Source organism: Corapipo altera, unplaced genomic scaffold (assembly GCF_003945725.1).
Source record: "Corapipo altera isolate COAL_440 unplaced genomic scaffold, ASM394572v1 231, whole genome shotgun sequence".
In the NCBI taxonomy this organism is placed as follows: domain Eukaryota; kingdom Metazoa; phylum Chordata; class Aves; order Passeriformes; family Pipridae; genus Corapipo; species Corapipo altera.
The window spans coordinates 287262-298525 of NW_020885037.1; the positions used below are offsets into that span (position 1 = coordinate 287262).

At 61.2% G+C, this 11264-nt stretch overlaps 1 protein-coding gene across 18 annotated transcripts in view; it reads left to right on the plus strand.

The window, feature by feature from the left end:
- Positions 1-11264, plus strand: part of UNC13A (unc-13 homolog A) — a 38747-nt gene that overhangs the window by 23278 nt on the left and 4205 nt on the right. For 12 of the 18 annotated variants that reach the window (XM_027668348.1, XM_027668351.1, XM_027668357.1 and 9 more), the window contains 16 exons: positions 241-374; positions 798-883; positions 1128-1254; positions 1335-1431; positions 1552-1695; positions 2853-2936; positions 3223-3300; positions 3581-3669; positions 3782-3934; positions 4084-4207; positions 5705-5710; positions 7424-7462; positions 8456-8485; positions 9634-9690; positions 9905-9985; positions 10078-10225. In XM_027668348.1, the coding sequence (XP_027524149.1) occupies positions 241-374; positions 798-883; positions 1128-1254; positions 1335-1431; positions 1552-1695; positions 2853-2936; positions 3223-3300; positions 3581-3669; positions 3782-3934; positions 4084-4207; positions 5705-5710; positions 7424-7462; positions 8456-8485; positions 9634-9690; positions 9905-9985; positions 10078-10225 (1477 nt within the window). The remainder of the gene's footprint in view (positions 1-240; positions 375-797; positions 884-1127; positions 1255-1334; positions 1432-1551; positions 1696-2852; positions 2937-3222; positions 3301-3580; positions 3670-3781; positions 3935-4083; positions 4208-5704; positions 5711-7423; positions 7463-8455; positions 8486-9633; positions 9691-9904; positions 9986-10077; positions 10226-11264) is intronic. The other 6 variants (XM_027668358.1, XM_027668359.1, XM_027668362.1 and 3 more) reach the window with 2 other exon arrangements.

The window sequence follows — 11264 nt, forward strand, 5'->3', positions numbered from 1 at the left end:
CTCCTTTTCCCAGTGCTCCTGCTCCCTCTCCAGAGCGCTCAGCCCGGTGCAGAATGAGTCCCTAATCTTGGGCAGGGCTTAAAGCTCCAAAGCTGCAGGGTTGAGACCACAGCAAGAGACAAGATGGGGCTGTGTGTGGGCCTCCAGGGTGTTCCCTCCTGCCTCATTGTTAGCTCTGACACAAATCTGAGCCCTGCAGGTGGAGTGACTGGGGTCTCCTCTGTGTCCTCATCCCTCCAGACTAAGAAAGGCGAGGTGCCCCCTGAGGAGCAGGGCCCCAGCATCAAAAACCTGGATTTCTGGTCCAAGCTCATCACCCTGATCGTCTCCATTATTGAGGAAGACAAGAACTCCTACACACCCTGTCTGAACCAGTGAGTAGGTGCTGGGCAAGGGGATCCTGCTGCACCCAGAGGGGATGCCCACATGGGGATGCCCACTTTGGAAGTGTGTATATAACACCCATTCTATAGATGGGAAAGCTGAGGCAGGTGGGAAGTGTGTGGGGGATGTCTCTCCATGTGGAAGGCTGGTCCAGCTTGTGTTCATAGCCTCAAGCTCTGCTAGGGGAGGTTCAGGTTGAACATCAGGAAGAATTCATGGAAAAGGGTTGTTAAGCATTGGCTGCCCAGGGTGGAGTCACCATCCCTGGAAGTGTTCAAGGAACAAGTGTATGTGGCACTTAGTGCCATGGTCTAGTTGACAGGGTGGTGATCAGGCAAAGATTGGACTCAGTGGTCTTGAAGATCTTCTCCAACCTAAATGATTTCATGATCCACATTCTCCCCTCGCCCCAGATTCCCCCAGGAACTGAACGTGGGGAAGATCAGCGCCGAGGTGATGTGGAACCTCTTTGCTCAGGACATGAAGTATGCGATGGAGGGTGAGTCCCCATCACCACCCTGAGCCAGCAGGGGAACCAGGCAGGAGCCACCCTCTGCTCCCACCTCACCTGTTCCCTGGGCAAACCCCTCTCACCTCCTCATCACCACCATGCCCAGCTTAAATCCCACCCAGGAAGCATTTCCACCTTCTCCCTGTTAACCTGGCATCCCTGGAGCTGCCCCTGGGGAGCTTCCCCCCCAGGCTTGGGGCTCAGAGTGACCCCCACACCCTTCCCTGTGCAGAGCACGAGAAGCACCGGCTGTGCAAGAGCGCAGACTACATGAACCTGCACTTCAAGGTGAAGTGGCTGTACAACGAGTACGTCACTGAGCTGCCCTCCTTCAAGACCCGCGTGCCCGAGTACCCCGCGTGAGTGCAGCCCTGGGGGCAGGGGGGGGGCTGGCACCCCAGGGGCTGGAGGCCTCACCACGGGTGGGTTTCCCTTCCAGCTGGTTCGAGCCCTTCGTTATCCAGTGGCTGGATGAGAACGAAGAGGTGTCGCGGGATTTCCTGCACGGAGCGCTGGAGCGGGACAAGAAGGATGGGGTAGGAACGGCTGGAGCTGCAGTCGGGGGCTAAGGGGCTCATTCTTTGATGCCAAACATGTCTTCATGGGGCCAAAATCTCGTCCCTGCCTCCTGCTGACACCACCTCTCGCTCCCACAGTTCCAGCAGACGTCAGAGCATGCCCTCTTCTCCTGCTCCGTGGTGGATGTCTTCTCCCAGCTCAACCAGAGCTTCGAGATCATCAAGAAGCTGGAGTGCCCCGACCCCCAAATTGTTGGGCACTACATGCGGAGGTTTGCCAAGGTGGGTGGCTTGGTGGGAGTCATCAGCACCCTGGGACCCTGGTCCCAGCCCTGCCTGGGGCTCCTGGGCTCTCTGTGCCACCTGCATCCAGCTTTGGCAGGGGCACAGGGCACAGAATGTGCTCCCTCTGACAGCCAATGTGCCACCAACATGCCCTGGAACACTCTCAGCTTTTCTAGCACAGAAGATTAATTACTTAATAGCTAATTAATGAGTTATTTGGTTAATTAATATAGATTAATTAAAACTGGCTCGCTGCGATGTACGTGAGAGTTACATGCAGGCGTGGTGTGCTGGTGATGGAGCTGCCCATGGAGACCAGATGTGCTGGATCTGGCTTCCAGTGGCTGTGTCCATGTGGCTCCTGGCTCATGAACATGAGCCAGGTGTGCCCACATGGCCAAGAAGGCCAAGGGCACCTGGCTTGTACCAGCCACAGTGTGTCCAGCAGTGCCAGGGCAGTGACTGTCCCCATGTGCTGGCACTGCTGAGGCACCACCTCAAATCCTGGGGTCAGTTCTGGGCCCCTCAGGACAAGAAACACATTGAGGGGCTGGAGTGTGTCCAGGGAAGGGAACGGAGCTGGGGAAGGGTCTGGAGCACCAGGAGCAGCTGGGAGGGCTCAGCCTGGAGAAAAGGAGGCTCCGGGGGAACTTCTTCCCTCTCTACAACTCCCTGACAGGAAGGTGGAGCTGGGGGGGGGTCAGTCTGGTCCCTTCTCTTCTCCCAGGTAACAAGTGATAGGGCAAGGGAAGATGGCCTCAAGTTGCACCAGAGGAGGTTCAGATTGGATATTAGGGAAAATTTCTTCACTGAAAGGGTTGTAAAGCACTGGCACAGGCTGCCCAGGGCAGTGGTGGAGTCACCATCCCTGGGAGTGTTCAAAACTGTGGATGTGGTGCTTGAGGATGTGGTTTAGTGGTGAACATGGCGGTGATGCTGGATTGATGGTTGGACTTGATGACCTTGAAGGGCTTTTCCAGCCTTAACAATACTGTAGTTCTGTGACCCATGGGGTCAGAGGGTGGGGGGATCCCAGGGTTTTATCCAGGCCTGGAGTTGTTTCACTGCTGTGGGACTGATGGTTTCCTTCTCTCTCTCCTTCCCCATCCCTGCTGCTGTCTGGGTGCCTTGGTTGCTGCCCTGTTTGGCTGCAGACCATCAGCAATGTGCTGCTCCAGTACGCCGAGATCATCTCCAAGGATTTTGCCTCGTACTGCTCCAAGGAGAAGGAGAAAGTGGTGACGTATCTCCCCTCTGCTTGTCAGCTGCCTGGTGCTGCTGGGCAGGACTGTACCCACACAGTGACCCCAGCTGTCCCCTCAGCCCCAGAGTGGGTCCCCCTGACGTGGTCCTGCCCTCGGTCCCTTCCTGGCAGTCCCTGACATGCTGCCAGGGTGTGCCATCACTCTGTGCCATCACTGTCCTTGTGTTCCCCAGTGCAAGGTGGGAGGGTCCTGGGGCAGTGGGCAGCTGTCCCAGCCATATTTGTTGGTGCTGATTCTCCTCTCCATCCCACCCCTCCAGCCCTGCATTCTGATGAACAACATTCAGCAGCTCCGTGTCCAGCTGGAGAAAATGTTTGAAGCCATGGGTGGAAAGGAGGTGCGTATTGGGGGGCTCCAGGAGAGACCCCTGTGGAGGGGCAGGATGATATCCTTCCCCCCAGAGGCAGCCCCTTCCCTGGTTCCCCAGTGCTGGGAGCAGACCCCAGTTCCTCACTCCTGTGTGGGATCACGCTGTGCCACCCCATGGCACCCAGCTCTGCCACCATGTCGGACTGGGATGGGCTTCACTCTGCCCAGGGGCACATGTGGGGTGCAGAGACCCCCACTAAGGCTGGTCCAGGGTTCCTGTCAACTTCTCCAACCTGTCCCTCCTCCAGCTGGACACAGAAGCCAGTGATATCCTCAAGGAACTGCAGGTGAAGCTCAACAACGTCCTGGATGATCTGAGCCGAGTCTTTGCCACCAGGTACCCCTGGGGATGATGGCATGGGTGGGGGGCCATGGGGAGGTGTGGGGGTCCAGGAGCTGTGGCTGGGGGCTCTGTGGGGGTTGTTGAGCCTGTGTGTTGTGGCCCCCAGTTTCCAGCCACACATCGAGGAGTGTGTGAAGCAGATGGGGGACATCCTGGGCCAGGTGAAGGGCACCGGCAACGTCCCCGCCAGCACCTGCAGCAGCGTCGCGCAGGACGCCGACAACGTCCTGCAGCCCATCATGGACCTCCTGGACAGCAAGTGAGTGTGGGGGGCTACAGGGACCCCCACCCTCCCCAGCGCCCCTCCTGACCTGCTCCAGGAGTGTGGGGGACCTGCAGGGTCAGGGTGACTGGGAAGAGTTGATGTGGAGCACTGTGGGGTCCTCCAGCTCTGTCTCCTCTCCACAGCCTGACGCTCTTCGCCAAGATCTGCGAGAAGACGGTGCTGAAGCGGGTGCTGAAGGAGCTCTGGAAGCTGGTGATGAACACCATGGAGAAGACCATCGTCCTGCCCCCGCTCACGGACCAGACGGTGAGGGATGGGGACAGGGAGCAGGGACCCTGAGACACTGGTGACTCACTGGGGCCAGTGTGGGACATTGCTGGCCAAGGGGCCCTCACTGGCTGCTGAGGGCACTTTGTGGGCCTCCCCAGACTTGTTCCGAGCTCCTGGCCAGGGAGGGGATGGAAGAGAGAAAGGTGCCCCAGGTGCCAGTGCAGCCCAGCAGCCTCTTGGCTGGCTTTGCCAAAGGACCTTCCTGCCACCTCCATTGTGACACCAAGAGGGAACACTGGTCCTTTCCTCTCCATCCTTTCCTCAGAGTTGGGGCAGTGTCCCATCAGCACTGGCTGTGGGCATGGTCTCTGCCAGGAGGTGAATCCAGAGGCTCCTGATGTGTGAGGAGCCTGTCAGCCTTGCTGTGGGGCTGGGAGGTTTCACGGAGCTGGGGATGCTATGGGGATGGGGGTCATGTCCCCCAGCAGGACTGGACTCTTCCTTGCCCCTGGGGGCTCTAGGGGAGCAAAGCAAACCCAGGGAATGGTGCCTCCTGAGAGGGAGGTTCCTACAGGCTCTGAGGCTCCGTGTCACATCGCTGTTTGTGTGCCCCAGACTGCATCTTGAGGCTTCCTGGGGTGGTTCTCTCGAGGTCAGGCAGGGAAGGGTGACACCAAGGGCTCTGACCCAGCCACACACCTGTCCCTGTCACTCTTTTTGGTGGCTTTTTTCACTGTTGCAAAGCTGGACTCAGGCTCTTCCTTAGAGTTTCTGGAGCCACCAGCCTTTCTGTTGGCTCTCTGGAGCTGTGGGGCTGCTGTGCTGTATCTGGGAGGGAGGGTGCAGTGGTGACCTGTCAGCCCTCAGTGGTGCCACCTCACTGGCACCTTGTCACAGCCCAGAGCCTGGTTCGGGTCAGCCCCATATTCCTGCTGGCTGGGCCCACACATCCTTGGCCAAATGTTGCCAAATCTTGCAGGAGTGCTGGTGTCACTGTCCTCATCCCAGTCCCCATCCCAGTCCCTTCCCAGCTCTGCTCTGGAGGCGATGGGCCCTGTGCTGAGAGCAGAGAAAGGGGTGTGGACATGTGGCTCTGTTGGGTGATTTTCCTGAGAGATGTCAGGAAACCTTGGAGGAAGCCAAGCTGGGGCTGGTCCCTAGGGCAGGGGACAGCCTGCCCAAGTGGCCCTGGGGCTACCTGGTGGCTTGGGGGTACAGGTCAGGGCTGAGTGTCAAGTGGGGGTCCCTGGAGCAGAGCCCCCCTGGGGCAAAGCCCCCTCCCCACATTCAGGAGGGCCTGGAGAGATGGGGATGGGGCCCCTGTGGGGGCTGTGGAGACATGATGTGGTGGCAGGGCAGCGACACTCAGTGCTGTGGCACCTCAGATGGGGGACACCCCTGGCTCTGGCAGGGGTGGGGGTCACCCAGGGCTTGCTGTGGGGCAGCAGGGACTGGGGAGGATGGAGGAGGAGGGGGCCGACACTCACATCACGGTTGTTCTCTCCAATTGCTCCTCTCGCCTCTCAATGGCAGATGATTGTAAGTACGGCAGCTCCCTGTCTGTCTGTCTGTCTGTCCGCTCTGTGTCGGTCCTGGCCTCGCCGGTTTTTGTCTTGTGTGGCTGCCCTTGCCCTGCCCACAACCCTCCTTCGGCTCCTGACCTGGTCCAGCTCCATGGTCCCCATCCCCGTGCTGCCCACCTGGCACTGGCTCCTGGCCGGCACTTGCCAGTGGGTGGGAAGGTCTTGGACAGACTCGCAGAGCCGGGGTGTGGGGAGGTACAGGGGGCAGTGATGGGGTGGGAGGGGATGGTGATGGGCAGTGCCACGGAACCAGGGACAGCCAAGCCTGGGCTGATCCTGTCTTGCTCTGTGCTCGGGGCAGAAAGGCCGCTGGAGGCACGAGCAGGGAGTGGTGTGTGCCGGGAGTCAGGGCTGCTCTTCCTTCCCCTCATGCCTCAGTTTCCCCTCGAGGCCCTGGCTGGGGTCTGGCTGTGGTGGGGTGAGGGCAGAGGAGGATCTCGGTGGTCCCTGCCCAGGTGCTCGGTGGTGGGTCAGGCTGCTGGCACGAGTTGTGGGGCTCCTTCCCTGCCCGGGATACGACCCTGGGAGCCTGGACTCCCAGTTCCCTCCTCGGCATCGCTGCTGGGTCCTTGCATGGCTTTGACTGAGCAGTTTCCTTCTGTCCTCTTCTGACCAGTCTGTGGCCATGGGCAAGGGAAAGGCAATTCCATCCCCAGTCCTGCCCCCAGCCCTGCTGTGACTCAGGCACCTGTGCAGGAAGAGCAGTGGGGTTGGGAGCCAGTGGTTGGGTGCTGGTGCCAATTCCTGAGGGGGCAAATACTCCCTTGCTGTCCCCCAACACCTTTTGTGTCCAACAGCAGCATTTGGAGAGGCCCTGGGGGCAGCCTGGGGCTGAGCCTCCCCTCAGACTTTGTGGGGACCCAATGTCCCAGCCTTGCTGAGGCTGTGGGGGATGGGATAGGGTCAGCTCTGTGTACCAGCTCCTCTTGTTCACCCGTGACCCTGTGCCAGGGCCAGAGCCCCTCCTGGCAGCCCTGCTTGGCCCTACCTCTGCTGCTTGTGCCTCCTGAGGCTTCCCAGCCAGCTGACTCCCTGCTCCCACCTCCTGATTCTGACATGCCCCAGCCCACCCTGAGACCCCTCCCATGGCACTTCTGCCTCATCTCACACTGTTTCTCTTGTCTGGGCCAGTGTGGGGTTGTCAGTGGGCCCAGCCCTGCATGGACCAGTGCTCTGTGTGCCAAACCTAAACCCAGCTCCCCCTCCCTGCTCCCCCCCCAGTGCTGGGAGCACCTGCCAGAGCTGGAGCAGGATGTGGGGGCACCAGAGCCTGCCCACACACAGCTGGCCCCTGCCCCCCTGTATCCCATGGAGGACCATCCCAGAGGGGCTCAGCATCTCTGTATCCCAGCAGGGACCAGCTCCAGCGTGGGGACCAGTTCTCCAGCAGTGCAACATCCTGTGTTCCAGTGGAGACCAGTTGGTCCAGCATCCCGATGACACCAGTCCCGCACTGATTCTCCCAGTGGGGACCAGTGCCCCATATCCCAGTATCCCAGTGGGTCCCACCAGGGCCCAGTCCCCCTGCTGGCTGTTTTTTAGGAGCTCGGGATGTCTCTGCCACCAGCTTGTGGCCACGCCCTGTGCCCAGCCTTGCCCTGTCCCCCCCTGTGTCCTGTGCCACGCTGTCCCCCCACCCCACACTCAACCTCTGACGTTGCTTCTACAGGGCACGCTCTTGAGAAAACATGGCAAGGGGACAGAGAAGGTAAATAGCTGTGGGCTCCGTGTGTGTCACCGCCCCGGGGCCACACCCATGGCCTCACAGTTGCCTGCTGTGGAGGTCCAGGCCTGTCTGTGCTTCCTCTGTCGTGCTGTCTGGATGTGGTGTCGTGGTGGGGTGTGCTGTGTTGTGTGCAGGTGGGGGACAGTCACCTGTTCTGTGTCACCCAGGGTAGGGAACGGGTGCTGTGTGGTGTTTGCCCCCATGGGGGGGATGTGGGGTGTCACCCGTCCCTGTGATGGGGACGTGTGGAGTGTCACCCATCCCTCTGGGGGACACTGCCCCACAGTCCTCAGCACCCTCCAGCTGCCTGGCTGGAATAGTGAGGGGATGGGGTCCTCAGCATGGGGGGCTCAAGAAGAGGGGACCTCCCATACTGGGCCGTACTGGGCTCACTGGGGGCCCTGGGGCTGCTGAGATCCCTTGGATCTCTGAGCTTGCTCCCCCCTCCTGCTCAGGGGGGCCCATCAGGGCTTGCTGAGCCCCCAGCCTTGCCCCAAGGGCTTTCTCCAGCATGTGGGCTGTTGCCCTATCTGGGGGCTCCTCACCACGGGGTGGGGGCCCAGCACAACCCCCCCAAACTGCCTGCTTCCCAAATCCTGGGTCTTGGGAAGAGCCATGCCGGCATCCGTCTGGGCAGTGCCTGCAGCTCCCTCTCCTCTCCTGGGGGACACTGGCTCCTGCCCAGTGTGCTGAGTGTGCTGGGAGAGCTGATTCCCCCTGATTTCCCAGCCCCAGTCGATGTGGGGAGCAAACCTGCCCTCCCTGCCAGGAGAAACCTGGCACACTCATCACCAGCCTGGGGCTGAGCCTTTGCAGGAGTGAACTGGTGCCAAAGCAGTGGCACCAGTGGAGAGCTGGGCACAGCCAGAGAAGAGCACAGGGCCAGAGCCCAGGGCCGGGGGATGAGGGGGGCCTGGAGCTGTGGCTCAGAGCTGCTGGGGCCACCAGTAACTGTCCCTTGCTGTTCTCTTCCAGAGCAGGGTGAAGCTGCCCAGTCACACTGAAGTAAGGACATGGCTCTTCTGCTCCCCACTTGGCACTGCTCCCTCCTCTCGCCTCCTCCCTGTCCCTTGTCCCCTGCGCTCTGGCTTGGGGGGGGCCCAGCTCAGAACACTGTCCTGTTGTGCTCTGTTTGGGGGACACCAGTGTCCCCAGCTCCCAGCCTGTCTGCCAGCTGGGGGAGATGGGGACATCGAGGGTGGGATTAATGGGACAGAACTGGGTGGGCGGGGGAGTGGGCACAAAGGGTTCATGGGAAGGGATGAAAAATGAGGGCACAGAGGGGACTGACCCCTGCAGGTGGCACTGGTTAGTGAGAGAGATGGCGGGATTGCTTTGTTGAGAAGGACTGGAGCTACTTGTGCTGGGAGAGGGAAGGTGGTGGGAATCACTAGGCTCCAGTTTAACCAGTTGCATTTACACACTGGAGGAGTTGAGAAGGGGAGCTTGTGCTCAGCCTGGTAAGGGGTGCCAGCCCAGGAAGGTGAGCGGGATCTGCCCGTGCCACGGGGCTGCCACGGCAGTGGGTCCCACGGGATGACTTCCTGGCCCCTGCCACGGTGGGGGCACAGGGCAGGTGAAGGCAGCCTGGTTCCCTGGGTTCCCTGGGGTGCCCAGGGGCTGGGAGCCTCTGTGGGACTGGGCGTGGGTCCGGGTGTCAGGGGGGTGTGTGCTGGCTGCCAGCACTGCAGGGTACAGGCTGTGTCCTCCCCGTGCCCGCTGTCCCCTGCACTCGCTCTCTGCTCCTGCCATGTCCGGTGTCCGTGCGGTCAGTGCCGTGCCCTACCAGGCTCTGCTGGCTGCAGAAGCAGGTGCTTGGAGCACAGGGAGCAGGATGGAACCCTTAGGCCAAGCTTCTTGTGCTGAGCAGAGCATGAGGACCCTGATGCCAGCGTGACGTCCTGCCCTGTGGTCCCCGGGCCCCCAGCCTGTGCTGAGAACTCAGGGGCTGAGACGGGGCTGCCAGTCCTGTGTCACCTTTCTGGCCTGAGCGGTGGCACCTGAGGCTCTCCAAGGAGCACTGGCCGGTCCCCTGGAGCCTGGGGGAGCCCCTGGAGCTGCAAGAAACTTCTGGCACGATGTGCCCAGCCTGGCCATGGCACCCCCAGCCCGGCTGCTCACGGGAGCCGTCCCTGTCTCTTTGCTCTCTGCAGGGCACCCAGATGATTTTCAACGCAGCCAAGGAGCTGGGGCAGCTCTCCAAGCTGAAGGTGAGGGTTGGGGGTCTGGGCTGGGGGTCTCCAAGCTGAAGGTGAGGGCTGGGCTGGGGGAGTTGGGTTCCTCTCTGTGCTGGGGTGGGTGGCACTGTGCAGGCTGGCAGTGCCACTGCTGCAAGGGCCCCACCAGTGCCCACTTGCTGATATGTCTGGGGTGGGGGGAGCGGGGTCCTGGTGCTGTGCTGAGAGCAGGATTCGTGCCCCCCAGGACCACATGGTGCGTGAGGAAGCCAAGAGCCTGACCCCGAAGCAGTGTGCCGTGGTGGAGCTGGCACTGGACACCATCAAGGTGAGGACACTGGGGGGCTCAGGGTGCCCCCAGGGCTCTGACCCTGAGGCACAGCAGAAGCACTGAGCATCCTGAGCCATCTTCCCCTCCAGCAATACTTCCACGCCGGTGGGGTGGGGCTGAAGAAGACGTTCCTGGAGAAGAGCCCGGACCTGCAGTCGCTGCGCTATGCCCTGTCCCTCTACACCCAGGCCACGGACCTGCTCATCAAAACCTTCGTGCAGACCCAGTCCTCGCAGGGTAGGACACACTGCCCTGCCCCACCTGGGCCCACAGCCCCCCCCACGGGCTCAGCTGCCCCAAGGGCCGGGCCCTGCCTCGCCTCTGTCCCAGCGGGGTCCCAGCCAGGCCCACAGCGGGGGCAGGGACGGGTGGGAAGGGAAGGGCTTTTCCTCCCATGGTTTGCAGGTTAACTGGGGCCATGGGTGCCCAGTGGCAGCCTGGCACTCCCCAGTCTCCACCAGCAAAAGAAGTGTGTCCTCAGTGCCAGGGTGTGGCTGGGCTGGCACAGAAATGGGGCCTGTGGGTGGGGGGAACGTCACCCTCTGGCCAGGTGTCACGGTGTTTGTCCCCTCTGGATGGCCCCTGTCACCCAGCACAGACCAATCACAGGGTCCTCTGGATCCAGATGCTGTGCCAAGGCCTGTCCTGGCACTCTGGGTACCCACACCCCCCCCTGATTTGGCATCTGGGGTACCAGATGTATCTCCCCATCCCTGTCCTCCGTGGTGCAGGGTGCTGGGCACCCTCCAGGGCAGAATCACCCCTCAGCTCTAAACACTGCCCTTTATTTTGTCCCTTGGCTGCTTGAGGAGGGGCCTGAGATGCTCGGTGGTGGTCAGAGGCCACCGCAGAGTGCCCCAGCCAGGCTTGTCTGCGTCCTCAGGGAGTGGGACGTGCGTTTGCTGTCCGTGAGTCTCCTGCAAAGGACGTCTGTCCTGTCTGTGCCTCCTGTACCAGCCATGTTGGGGGCGTGGGGTTGGGTCTGGTGGGTGCCAGCACCCCTGGGTGTAACCTGGCCCCAGGAGCCCCGGGCTCAGAGCTGGGGGGTGCCTGGCACTCCTGTGTCGCTGCAGTGTTGTCCGGGTGCTTGGCCGTCCGTCTGTCTGCGAGATCTGATCTCTCTTTCTCTCTCTTTGTTTTCTCCCCCCTCCCTCACTGTTCCTGTTCCCCATGCACATCATCTCCTCCCTCCTCCCTTCTTCTTCATCTCCTCCCTCCTCTCTTCTTCTTCATCTCCTTCCTCCTCTCTTGGTTTTCATCTCCTTCCTCCTCTCTT